Source organism: Euprymna scolopes, chromosome 18, assembly GCF_053919585.1.
Source record: "Euprymna scolopes isolate OS-2025 chromosome 18, ASM5391958v1, whole genome shotgun sequence".
Taxonomy (NCBI): domain Eukaryota; kingdom Metazoa; phylum Mollusca; class Cephalopoda; order Sepiida; family Sepiolidae; genus Euprymna; species Euprymna scolopes.
This window is the reverse complement of record NC_136499.1, coordinates 111,255,037-111,269,321: the sequence shown is the minus strand read 5'-3', so window position 1 is coordinate 111,269,321 and position 14,285 is coordinate 111,255,037. Positions and strand designations below refer to the sequence as shown.

The following is a 14,285-nucleotide window of genomic DNA, read 5'->3' as shown; positions in this document are numbered from 1 at the left end:
TCAGAGTGGACCTGGGAGCAATGGCAATTAAAGGGTGGCTTCACACTCCCCAAAACCCGCAAGCTGGGGCCTCACCATCGGATATAGTTTATGGTCATATCCAGGACCCACATTTGTGGAAGGTGATCTATAGATTTAAGTTTTACTGGTCATTTAAAATCAATAACTATTTATGATTTTATTATTTCACCAGCAGTGAAAGATTTTGTTTTAATGAAAATCAAATAAAAAAAATAATAATTAAAGAAATCATTTTGGGACATCGGAAAATAGGCACAAATTTTTCTTATTCAGACATCAATTCCAATGTCCCAAAAATTTCGGATTTTTCTGAGTCTGATTCAGATTTTCATCCCAACACTAGCATCTATATTGTTTTTCCGAGGGAATGCTAAATAAGAATATATAAGATTTTTTTTTTTTTTTTAAATTTAATTTTCACCCCAAACAAGGCACAGAGCCACTTTGAAGCAGGGGGCTACTATGAGGGACTTAATTAGCGGGGTCATTATGAAGGGAGATGAGTAGAAAGATGTTTGTTAATATTACACTTGAACTTCTGCATATCATTGCAGTTGGGAAAGCAGAATCCCGGAAGGGAGTTCCAAAGACCCGCAGTTCTGGGGAAGAAACTATTGGAGTAAAAGGCTTTCTTGCACCTAGGGATCTCTACTGTAAAGGGATGAGACTTAGTAGCTTGTCGGGGATAGTTACGTCGGGGGAGGTACAAGTGTTTGCAGTTCGTCAGAGCATTCACCATTAAAGTATTTGTAGAACAGGCAGAGGGATGCAACATCTCGTCGATTAATAACGTTTAAAATTCCAGGAAACAAGTAGTTTCCAAGATATGAAGAAACTATAGTTTGAAAAAGTGGGGATCACTTTTCTATATTAATTTAATGTAAAATGAGCACCCACTTTCTGGCCACATTATTTTGGAGGAGTCTGGGTTTTTTTTTAGGGGGTGGAGATTAAAAAACTTGTTTTCTATAGGTTTTCAGGTGTGCTGAAAACGAATATCGCATTTAAATTTTTCACAAATAAGTATTTTTCCAGGTATTAAGTAAAAATATGCGTGGTTGCATGTACAACAATGGCCACCACTTATAACAAATAATTACATTGCTTAATATTCAAAGAAATACTTATTTACAGAAAATGTAATTGCAATATTCATTTTCAGCACACCCAAAAACCTATAGAAAACAAGTTTTTTAAGGTATGTTTTGTGCTAGTCTATCAGGCTATATTTACCAAATAAACACCACCCCAAAAAAAAAAAAAAAAAAAAATACAGGACGCCCCCACCTCCCCGCGAAAAGGTAGCTGTAAAATGGGTGTTCATTTTATGTTAAATTAATATAGAAAAGTGATCTCCCACTTTTTAAAACTACAATTTCTTCATATCTTGGAAACTACTTGTTTCCTAGAATTTTAAATGTTATTTTCGTTTTCAGCACCCTCAAAAACCTATACTAATGGTAATTTGAAAGGATTTTTGGAGGGTGGAAAGATACTGCACCTTTACCAATGTTTCAATCATAGTCATTTGTTTCCCTAGTTTTGCATATGAATTACAAAATATCTGATATTTCCCCAAAACCTCTGACCTTGATGGAGAGAAGACTAAAAGTTGCTGCTATGGTTTCAAATAATCTGAAATAACAGCAAGGGGAGACTTGATTCCACATATCTCCTCTCTTTGGTTTTCATACATAAAGTAAATTTCACAGTGTATGAGTATAATTTGACACTGGGAATATTCATAATCGTACTCTATTTCCAATAGAGGGGAGATATAACATATGAGAAATATTTGGAATCATGTCTCCCTCCACTGTTATTTCAGATCATTTGAAACCATAGCAGCAAGTTTTAGTCTCCCCTACATCAAGTCCAGAGGTTTTGGAGAAATATATATATACACCAATCCTTATTTATGAAGCTCAATGTAATTACCGAGCATATAATGAATAAATGACAAAAGTCTATATTCCAAATTTCATGATGTTGACCATCTTACAATTTATTCTTTTAATTCAGTTGACACTTACAATTCTTGACAGTATCTGTTTTGTAGCAGAAAATCAATCACTTAATTATTATATCAATTAGTGAATCTATTTTGCCCTTAACTCATCAGAAGAAATAGTAACAATCAAAGTTCAAAATGGCGTAATGTAAGCAAACAATAAGGTAATTGCAGATTCTCTTCCAATTTTGAGATTTTTTTTAATCATGCCCAAACGCATTTTATTTCCTTTTGCTTGGTTGATAGTTACTTAACTATCTGTAACTGAATATATATATATATATATATATATATATATATATATATTACACATCCATATTTATATTATAACAGACATATTTGTTCCAAAAAGCATACGAGTTGCATCATATCTTTTTAAATCTATTAACAGCTATATGACATAAAAATAAATAAATAAAAATAAAAAAAGTCTTACTCTCTTTCACAATGATATGCCCCTCGCCTTTTTGAATTTCCGATTTTTTTTTTAAATGGAATAAGGTCATAGATTTCATTATATCAAAAAATATATTTTCAAATATTTGTACTGGTGTTTTGTTTTCTTAATTTCATTCATCCAGAGGAAGTCTTTGGTTTGTTCCTTTTTTTTTTTTTTTTACTTCTTTCTCTCTCTCTCATATATATATATATATATATATATATATATATATAGATATATAGAGAGAGAGATTCAAGCAAGCAAGGACGTCTGGACAGTACACAGAGTTTTATAATTATTAGGATTTTAAAAACAAAGATTTTTTTTTTTAAAAAAGGCAGATTATCTAACCTGTGGATTTTCCTTAGCAACTGTTGCTAATAAAAGAATGAGGTTGAATTTTTCTTGCACTTCCTTCGTATCCATTAAGCGAACCAATTCTGGAACACGATCCAAAATGGCTTGTTTGTTTTCCGCATACAAATTTGGCAAGAGTTGGGCAAGGGGGAAATTACCTGCAGGAAAAAAAACAAATGAGAAACAAAAAAGTTAAACCTAAAACGAAAATAACTGAACGCACATAAACAAGCAAGGGAGTCGTGCAAAACACACAAAGAAATGACCCATGATCAACACATTAGGGCTTTCTGGTAGAAGCAGGTCCGAGACTTTACAGGTCTGCTTCATTCAGTAAAAGAGAACAGAAAGTGGACCTTGGGTTTAGTTTCGGCAGCCATATAACTCTCACTTAACTTATGTTGTCCTTTAGTCCTCACAGTAATGCTTCCAACAAAGAAGGAAGAATTGTTGTTTTATGGGTCAGAATCTATTCCATCTAACACTTATCCTTGGAAAATTTTTGGCCTTGTAGTATATTTTTTTTTAGTTCCTTACATCAAATGGCTTCATACTTTGTCTGGAGCAATTTCCATTAAAAAACAAATGAGGTGAAAAACATCTGACATCACAAGAGCTAGGACAAGGTTACATGTTCTTATGAGATTCGGAAACTTGACCGTTTTCCCAACCTGCCTAAAAAAAGAGAGCTTCGAAGGGGGAGTAACTCTAGCATTCCTACTTTATTAAAGCAAAACTGGGATTTCAGTCAATTCAAGCTTTCTTAGTCATTTGGTGTAGCAAAACTTTATTGAAAGGAAAATGGGAAATTGAAGAAAAAAGGTTATCAGGGGGGAGTACGAAGGTCAGAAGGGCAACCAGTAACCTCCACGCATGATGTGACAGTGGCTAACGAAATGGACTGACAATTTGGGTGTTGCCAAGTTCGAATCCAGTTCATTCCACAGAAACACTTTCAATTATGGATGCTGGCAACTTTCATGTGGTCCCTCCTGTAAGTACCCAATGTTTTTCTCGAAAGAATTCTAACCAGAAAGATATCAGGGAAATAAATGCCAACAATAATCATCTGATTCATATGAAATTAATGAATGAATGGTGCTCATAATCATAACAAACAATTTTCATAGTGGAAACCCTAGGCAGACAATGGGTCACATCCTCAGTGATGAACCAATTGGCACCGACCAAGATTTAATTAACTTTGATGGCCCAACAACAGATTCAGTTTTGCCACAATAAGATATGATGAGGTTTGTCTTCAACAGACTGCTTATATGAGAATTAATGTACTTGGTCTTTTTTTTTTGTTTATTATATGGCCTTCACCCTAGGCAGGTTGAACCAGTTTCTTCCAAAAAGGTGTCAAGTGAATATTAAATTTGCAAGCAGTCCCCAGTCATTTGTATACAAAAAGAAAGTGTTAATTAAATGCAATTAAAAGTCCTTCAAAACAATTTAAAATACACAAAAAAGTCAATTAAGGTAGATATAAAAAAAAAAAATTCCGTTTGGTAACAGATACTTGTAAACTAACCTCTGTTCACTTTTTTCTCTTGGAAATTTCTGACAATCACTTATAAGCATTTTTTTTTTAAGAAAAAAAATAGACTTAAATTTGAATAATACAGAGTGTTCCAAAAGTCTTGGGCACATTTCAAATCTTCATAGGTCATATGAGAATTAATGTACTCTATATGGCCGAGTGGTCCTAGAAGTTGTATCAAAGTTTACAGTTACCCAAAGGTGCTGAGTTCAATCCTGAACGAAGGCAGTGAAAAGTAACATTCAAAACAGAGAATCAGCAACTATGTCCCAGAGCCTAGCTGGAGTCCAGACACGGTACCCCCGTAATAATAATAAAGGGTTGGGTTCGAGACTCCTAACAAATGGTTTCCCCGTTCAATACAAAACACTTGATGAAGGCTGGAGGGCAAAACGGCCGAAACGTGACTATAACACCCAAGATGAGGAAGTCAGTCCGACAATCTTAATAAATGAAAACACCTCATCTCAAAAATACAGACAATTAACAAGTAAGAGGATGAGAATAGCAGTCCGCAAATAAATAATAAATACAAAACGGTTATAGTCGACTAATGTACTTCCTAACTTCCAGTATGGCTGCTACTGGAAGCAGTGAGAAAACAAATCTGTTCCTTCACTTTTATTGTTCTTCAGTATTTTTAATGTGCGGCGATTTATTGAAATGAAATATAAGAAAAGGACATTATTGAAAAATATACAATAAAAATTAACAAAATTATAAAAAGATAAAAATAACACAATTAGTCTTTATTTGCACTTTTAATAACAAAATTAAAAATAAGTTTTTATTGAAATTTTATAAGAAATATGTTTATAAAATTATAAAGATATGCTTTTTTTAATTTTAAAAATAAGTTTTCTTATTTGCATTTATAAATATATGTTTATGAAAGTATAAAAATAAAATTATTGAAATCAAAATAACAAATAAAATTATTGAAATATAAATAACAAATAAAATTATTGAAATCAAAATAATAAATAAAATTATTGAAATCAAAATAATAAATAAAATTATTGAAATCAAAATACCAAATAAAATTATTGAAATCAAAATACCAAATAAAATTATTGAAATCAAAATACCAAATAAAATTATTGAAATCAAAATACCAAATAAAATTATTGAAATCAAAATAATAAATAAAATTATTGAAATCAAAATAAAAAAATTTCAAACATCATAAAAAGGTATTCAATGCATCATATTCCCAAAATAGTTTTAAAAGATTTTAAAAATTGTTTTAAATAATTCTCAAAAAAAAAAAAAAAAAAAAAAAAAAAAAGACAAACTAATTTCAATAATTCTTAATTAAAATAAGACTAAAAAAATTTTTTTTATGATTATTAAAAAAAAAAAGAATGATCGGAAAAATGTAATAAAAAAAAAAAAAAAAAAGAATACATGCACAGTGTGAGAGGAAAAAGAAACGAAGGAACTGATTTGCCTTTTTACTGCTTCCGATAGCCGACACACCGGAAGTTAGGCAGTATGTTAGCTGACTATAACCAACAAAACAAAAACAGCAACAGCAACTCACCTTTTAAAATGCTGGATATTATCGTTTCTGTATACGTTGCTAACATGGAGGGATAACCGATCGCTGCTAATGATAAATAGCTGGAAACATTACGGATTAGTTCTTTGTTTTCACAATCGAGGAACCGAACTACGACAGGCAGCGTCATTTGCATCACACCTTTCTTATTGTAATTCTGAATTCAGAAAAAAAAAAAAAAGAAAAAAAAAAGAAAAAGGGGAAAAGATGCAGTGTGCATTATATATATGCATGTACACAGGGTGACCCCAAAAAAAAACAAAAAAAAATGGGGCCCTAATTCTAATTAGCCCTCGTTTCTTACTGTTTTGTCCGAATGAAATGAAACTTTGGTAATAACTAGTTTATTATATTCAAAACATCACACTAGGGTATTTGACCTTTTTTTTCTCCGTTGACTGTAAAATGCTTCGAAAAACAATTGAATGACCTGTTTTTTGGGGGGGGTCACCCTGTACATGTATCGCTTATTATACTAAAGCAGAGTTAATCAACGTTTGTTTCTCTAAGGTTTTTTTTTATAAATATATTTTAATTGCACAAAATTCATACAAAATATTCTTTAGTTCTGGGATTGAGTTATATTTGAGAAAAAAAAATTCTATTATAATTCTTCTGATTTACAATTAATTAACTGTAATTAACTGAACAAATGACTAATTTCTTAGTTATATTTCTATCATTTCTATTAGGGATTAATATGGACTAGCAGGTGGGGAGCACCTGATCTTGCTGATCGTAAAATACTCTTAAATATATTTTAATACATGCAGATTTCGTATTTACTATTACAAAGCCAATTCTTTATTGAATATTATCTTGTACCTAATATGTGTCAATTTAATCACCCTCTAATATTTTTTTTAAATCTCTGTGAGAATTGATGAGTCGTATTATTTAGATTTTCAGACTACTGTTCTCATCTTGAGTGTCATTTTCACAACATTTTGGTTGATGTAATCTCCGACTTTCTTCAGGTGTATCTTGTCGAACTCAGGGAATCTATATAAAATTTCTAATGGAACCTTTTATTTAATCCACAGGAGTAGCATGCTCTCATTCTGTCAGTCATGATCAGGTAGAAAACTTACGTAATTCATAATTGTAGAATCAAGAATGCGCTTACCTTCCCTCTCCACCATTATGGACCATTTAACTAATTTCAACATATTTATTCAGTAGCAATTAGTGGCATGCTAATTGCCATTGGACCAGCCTACAATTAGTCAGGGATGGTGGATTGTTCTATTTTGAGGCGCCTGATTGGCTAAACATACCATGAGGGGCAGGTGCCACTCTACAAATACCAGCTGCTCTGGCATTCAGGGTTTTACTGTTCTAGACTTCTGCCAGGAACTACACTGTCGATTATTGCATCCATTCAGCACAACATCTTATTAGCTGGCTCACCCTAGCAATATTCTACATGGCGCTACGAACAATGGAACCTGAGGATTGGGAAGACTTCTTTCTCAAAGCTGGGATTACAGCTGAGTCTGCCAAAATCTATGCCACCACATTTGCCAGAGAAAGACTTACCACAGATCACCTACACATGATGGACAAATCCCTGTTAAAGGAATTAGGCATCACTACTATGGGTGAAGCAATGCGAATCCTCGAAAAAGCCAAGGACCCCCCCCCCTCACAGACTGTCTATGCTAAGGCACCAACCAGCAAACTCCCTTTTTTTTTTATTTTTAATATCACCTATTTTGAGGATTGAACCACATGATGTCATGTCAATAAGTACAGGGTGGAACGATAAAATTGTCGCCCTAGAAAAAACATGATTCCATTTCTGTTTGATGAAAACCAGTTTTTTTTTTTTTTTATTGCTGTAGACCATCTACTAGTTGGCCAGTTGTGTACAAATCCCAAGAATGATAGGAGCCTTCTATCATGTCTGAAAGTGATAATGTTCGACGAGTGAGATCAGAGGTACTGCTGTACAACTTATGCTCTCTACCGATCCAAGTTATGACAACAGGACCATTGCCAGCATCCTCAAAGTGCCCAGGGTGATGAAAACAAAGTTTCCAGCCACGGTTATAGTGTTTGGTATGGTTTCAAGTGAGGGCCACTTCATGCCACCTCACATCTTCACAGCCGGCTTGAAGGTCAACACCAAAGTGTATCTGATGTGTTGAAGAGTGTGGTGATCTCCTGGTGCAAATAGGTGGCCGCTAGCAGACCCTGAGTGTGACAGCAGGACATGGTGCTCGCCTGCAAGTCCAAAGAGACTTGGCTTCAGAAGGAGTGCTACAACTTTGTATCGTTCTCTCACTGGCCTTCCCTCCTCCCCTGACCTAAACCCGCAGGACTACTTCGTTTGGCCATATGTCGAAAACATCACCAACATGACCGACCACAACACCAAAACCACCTGATCTCTACGTATTTGCTGAGCTCCTTTGTTATTTTGATTTCAATAATTTTATTTGGTATTTTGATTTCAATAATTTTATTTTTATACTTTCATAAACATATATTTATAAATGCAAATAAGAAAACTTATTTTTAAAATTTAAAAAAAAAGCGTATCTTTATAATTTTATAAACATATTTCTTATAAAATTTCAAATAAGATAAAAACTTATTTTTAATTTTGTTATTAAAAGTGCAAATAAAGACTAATTGTGTTATTTTTTATCTTTTTATAATTTTGTTAAATTTTATTGTATATTTTTCAATAATATAATTTCTTATATTTCATTTCAATAAATCTGCCCACATTAAAAATACTGAAGAACAATAAAAGTGAAGGAACAGATTTGTTTTCTCACTGCTTCCAGTAGCAGCCATGCTGGAAGTTAGGAAGTACATTAGGATGTCCTTTTCTCCTCCTTGCAACCTCTATCTCACAGAAGAGATGTTGCGAGTTTGTCTCTGATGTATCGTTATTTTCATGGAAAGTGTTCAACTGAGCTTCAATCTATGGTCCCCCCTCGCCAAACTTTCACAAGAAACACTCGTCTAGCTGTAAACACTATCAATAATTCCCCCCACTCTTTATCTGTGCCTAAACCTAAACGTAGATTCCATGAACAAAGCTTTTTTTATTAGAACTGCACGCCTGTGGAATTGTCTTCCGTTTTCCTGCTTTCCGGCTGACTACAATATGGTTTTGTTCAAGTCTAAAGTAAATAAGTTCTTGATGAGCCGTTCCATATAAGTCATTAAATTTACCAAATTTTCATTACTAATGATTACTATATTGACCAACTTCTACTGTACACTCTTTAACCCTTATCCTTGAGTGGCCTCTGGGCCTTGATAATGTGGTGATGCCTTTGTAAAAAAAAAAAAAAAAAAAAAAAAAAAAAGTACATTAGTCGACTATAACCGTTTTGTATTTATTATTTATTTGCGGACTGTTATCCTCATCCTCTTACTTGTTGTTTCACCACATCTTGGCCTGCTCATCCTCTGGCTTTCTTCAGGTGATTAACCGTGATGTGATAAGAATGCTGAGTCTTGCCACTGTATCCCCAGACAGGGACTGAAGCTGAAGGCGGCTACATTGAACAAATGTCAGCTCTACTACATAATCAAATCACCTGAACTGAATTTTATCAAGAAAAGTTTCAAAATAAAGCTGTAGTGTTGTTGTCTACAGGGCGACACTTATCGTTCCATCCTTGGTCAAATTTGGTTTTAAGTGACTCTTTTGGAGGTTGAAAGTTCAATCTTCAGTACAGGTGATAGTAGGAACACAATTACATAAGACTTCTACCGATCATAGCTGATGGAACGAGAGCGTGCTATTCCCATGGATTAAATAAATTTTCCGTTTGAAAATCTGTGCAGATTCACAAGTTTGACACGATACACCTGAAGAAGGTCAGAGGTTACATCAGCTGAAGCATTCCGAAAATAACACTCAAGAGCAGTAGTCCGACTGTAAAATGGGTGAGTCTTTCTACCGCTCCAGAAGGTATCTCACTCCCGACTCGGCCCTCTACCTGTATACGAGCCAAAGACATTCTAAAATGACCCCCATGAATTATCTACGAGAAAATAAAAAATAAAGATATTTTTCAGAACAAGCAACCAACTTCCCCTATAAGAAACTCTATAGATCAAAATGGGAATAGCAAGAACCAGAGAGCAATGTATAATTCAAACCCCCCCCAAAAAAAGATCCAAAATTTTCCGTCTGGTATCCCAGGTTGAAACAAAGTACCCTACGGCATATCAACCCCTTTTGGGGTTACCTAATACTAAATTCAATAATGTTTTTTTATGCTTCGATTTGTTTATATTTTTTTCAAATATTTGTGGTGTTTAGTTTGGTTGTTTTGTTTTACGGCACGTCAATCCTTTTTGGGTTGTTTAATGCCGAATTCAGTAATTTTAGGAAAAAAAGTTTTTATGTTTCTTTATATCTTCAAATATTCATTGTGCTTTGTTTTGTAGAGTAAAATTATTGCCTTTGTATTTTGACTTTGCAGAACATGATTGAGTTTTGCAAAAGGAAAGAAGAAAACATGAATGTTTGATGGATTTCAAGTCAAACAGCCATTATCTTCAGACAGCCTGATCAGGTATAATCCCAAAGTATTATAAATAAATATTGTGCTCTTCTTATTAACAAATCATTCCACCCAACAAATTACCCAAGAATTATATACACTACTAGACCCCCCCCATTATAACTGGCAAAAGTTATAGCCCATTGACTTAAAATGAGCGCTTTATGTCAAATTAAAGGTTAAAGATGGCTAAATTTGTGCTCATTTTTTGCATTCAATACTAACTTATACAAACAAAACAATATATGTATGTGTCTTTCTGTCTGTAAATATTTAACCGATAAACTCTTAAACTATCGGTCACATAACACTGAAATTAACAGGAAATAGTAATCTATAAATATAAAAGCGAAAATGTATGTTTGTATGTGTGTTCGCTTTTTCTGTATGTCTACAAAAGGTTTTTCTCAGAGAAGCGGTCGCTCGCTTCACAACTTTTTTAAACTTTTTATATCACATATAAATCACAATATCTCAGTTAACAACGGAGCTCGCCTGTCTATTTAATTTGCTCCATTTCGGGAAGATAAATATTTAACATTTGTCGCTCGCAGCATGTGGGTTAGTCTTTTTCCTATAACATCTTGGGAAAATAAAAATAAAAAAAAGCGTTCTGCAGTAAATGAATACTATCCCGCAGTCAAACTTGACCTCATTAAGTCATTAAAACGGGCACCTGCCAAATCCAAGTAATTAAATAAATTCAAACGTGTTTCCGTTAGCATCTCGCGGTGGGGCAATCGTTAATGTCGCATGTTTTTTTTTTCACACTTTAATTTCCAACTTTGCCTCAACGGTTCGGGTTCCATCCTCATACTTTTTTTTTTTTAAACCCCCCTCCACACACCTCCAAACACCCAGGCAACGCCGGGTACCCCCTGCTAGTCATACATCAAGGCTGGTTATAACAAATAAAATCTTTGTTTGGATGGATGAATAATGCATACAGAAGTTATCAAGTTGAAATGCAAATGTTCATTTCAACTTGCCGAAATTTTGTATTAATTTTGCGCATGCATATGTAGCTGACAGTGGTTTGAATTTAAGATTTTCTTATCTCTCTGCCAAGTTAGCTTAAACAGTAGGGAACATGGTTGGAGCGCTAAATATTTTGGTTTCGAGTCTAACTGAAGTCATTTTTTTTTTTACTTTTGATATCAGTACTATATATTAGGTACAATATAATATTCAATAAAGAATTGGCTTTGCAATGATAAATATGGACTCTGCATGTATTAAAATATATTTAAGAGAATTTTATGACTGGCAAGGTCGGGTGTTTCCCTGCTAGTCCCTATTAATTTTATTTAATCTTTTTTCATGAGAGAAGATTAAAGGGTCATCTCTTGACCTACCATAAATAAGTTGCTGAGTATGTCGGAGGCAAATTTTTTGCATGGGCTGGATCTTCATCTTTGCCGCTCGGTCGTAAGTCATATCGAAGACAAATTTCCAACAGAAGGATCAATGCACTGAGGTGATTATTAATTGATTCAGTCTCTCTGAAAATCACAACAAACATTTATTCAATGTCAAAATAAAATAAAATAAAAAAATTAAAAAAAATGCCGAAACTTTCATCAATTATTAAAATGCATAAAAATATAAAACTTTTAGAATTTATAATGCATTATCTTCCTTGTGTCATATATATATATATATATATATATATATATATATATATATATATATATATATATATATATATGGCATTATCAGGTTGACACACCGGTTCCTGTCAGATCACCGAAGTTAAGCAAGGTTGAGCCTGGTCATTACTAAAATGGGTGACCAATTTGGGAAGTCCAGGTGCTGTATGTAGGAGGAGCAGCCAACACTTCCCTGCAAAAATTTGCAAAAACCTAACGTCGTCATTTCCCCTAATGGGGATATACATGCGACTAGGGACCGCTTATGAATTTCATACTCCCATGAAGCTTCCTCCTTCGGAGGAAACCAGTTAAAGCCTGAATAGGGTTGGTGCTGACTGCACACACACATATATATATTAAGGGCTCCTTCATCGTAGGGGTGCCTGTGCGTGAAATTTTAGTGGCAGGAGGTGTGCAATCTGCAACCACACCTCTCCTGAGTCGACATTGTTAAATACCAGCGACAAGTGAAGTGTATGTACAGGATGACTGAAAACAAATGCCGAAATAAGCGGAGAGCACATACAGCGCCTAGCATTCTCAAATGGTTAACCATCTGATACTAACCATGCTAAACGTTGCTTAACTTTGGTGATCTGACGAGAACCGGTGTGTCAACGCGGTTATGCCATATATATATTATATATATACTGTGTAAGCAAAAACAAGACTTCAAAACAAGGTGTTGATGGCAACAAAAAGTGTATTTCAATTTACGTTACAATTGTTTCCATGTCCAGTTCAACAATTTCAAGCATTATGTCGTTTGAAAATTTTAAAAAACCAGCATTTCTTCAAACTTTATGAATAAGCACACTTTTGGCAAAGGAGCATTTTTTGGAGAGAAGGAAGGAAGGGAAATCCCTAGATAGAAAGGCATCCGAGAAGCATCTACCTTTGTTGTGGTTACGGAAAATCCCATTTAAATATTAATATATCATCTAATTTTCGTATCCTTATTTAAGAACAGAATCATGACAAGTTGCTATATATATATATATATATATATATATATATATGCCTTTGAGATTTGAAAAAAATCACTCGCCCGCCGGTCGAGTGTAAGGGAAAATTTACTCGCCCCAAAATATTTTTACTCGTCTAACTTTATGTCTTTGTTTCAGTCAATAATAATAAATAATTTTACAACAATTCAAGAAATTCAAGATGCGTTTTTTTTCCACTTTCAAATGTTCGTCTTTACTTTTGTAAGCATGAAGTGTATGTAGTTGTAGCGTCGAAGAATTTTTTTTTCAAATGAATTTCAAAATCAGAGAGCTAAATGAAGGTGACATTTTGACTACATGCGGAATGTGTAAATTTCACCTCTTGTTGACCTTTAGCGTGACCACTCTTTTTTCAATATGATATTCCAACAGTCTCACAGCTAGAGATGAAAGAATTCACAAATGATGAGACATATGTCATTCTAAGTTACCTCGTAAAATAAATGAGTTCCCCCACCCACCCGTTTCTTTATTTAAAGAAATTTTTTCGACTGGCGGGTAAGTGATTTATGACTTTTAGTCATCCCAAGGAATTTTCAATCAACTGTCTCAAAGGTTGCATATATATATATATATATATATATATATATATATATATATATATATATATATATATTTCTACACACACACACACACACACACACACACAAGGTGCCTTCAGTCAGTTTAAAGCCTTTTTTTGTACAAGCATTTAAAATTTTCATAGACTTCTGAAAATTCAGCATGTTATTGCTATACATCTTATGAGATGACTAACCAATTTTTATGATTTCAGATTTAAATTAACAGCTACAGCAGGAATTGGAATATACCCTACCAAAACCTGATTGTCACAGCTGGTGAATTTCAAAAGAAGAATGATATGCAATAAAATTCTGTTTTAAACTTAGAAAAAAAATGCCACAGAAATGTATGGAATTCTTCTGGACCATCCTGCATGAATTGAACACCTGTTTTTTGAGTGGCATAAGAGATTCAAGGAAAGCAGGGAGTTTGTGAAGGATGATGAGAGGTGAGGAAGGAGTAAGGAAGTCAGAACACCAGAGTTGATTGGCCAAATAAAGAACTTCATATCAATTTGGGAACTATATATACAATTATTTATGAGGAACTGAAGATATGGAAGAGTTGTGCGAAGTTTGTCTGAAGGATCTGA

General features: G+C 33.7%; 1 protein-coding gene and 1 pseudogene across 1 annotated transcript in view; one reads left to right on the top strand and one right to left on the bottom strand.

The window, feature by feature from the left end:
- LOC145297763 (ventricular zone-expressed PH domain-containing protein homolog 1-like) overlaps positions 1-14,285 on the bottom strand; it is a 97,375-nt gene that overhangs the window by 40,530 nt on the left and 42,560 nt on the right. Inside the window, 4 exon segments of the mRNA XM_080144006.1 lie at positions 2,823-2,986; positions 5,918-6,092; positions 11,826-11,861; positions 11,864-11,972. Of these exon segments, the coding sequence (XP_080000132.1) occupies positions 2,823-2,986; positions 5,918-6,092; positions 11,826-11,861; positions 11,864-11,972 (484 nt within the window).
- LOC145301537 (5S ribosomal RNA) lies at positions 12,173-12,291 on the top strand (annotated as a pseudogene).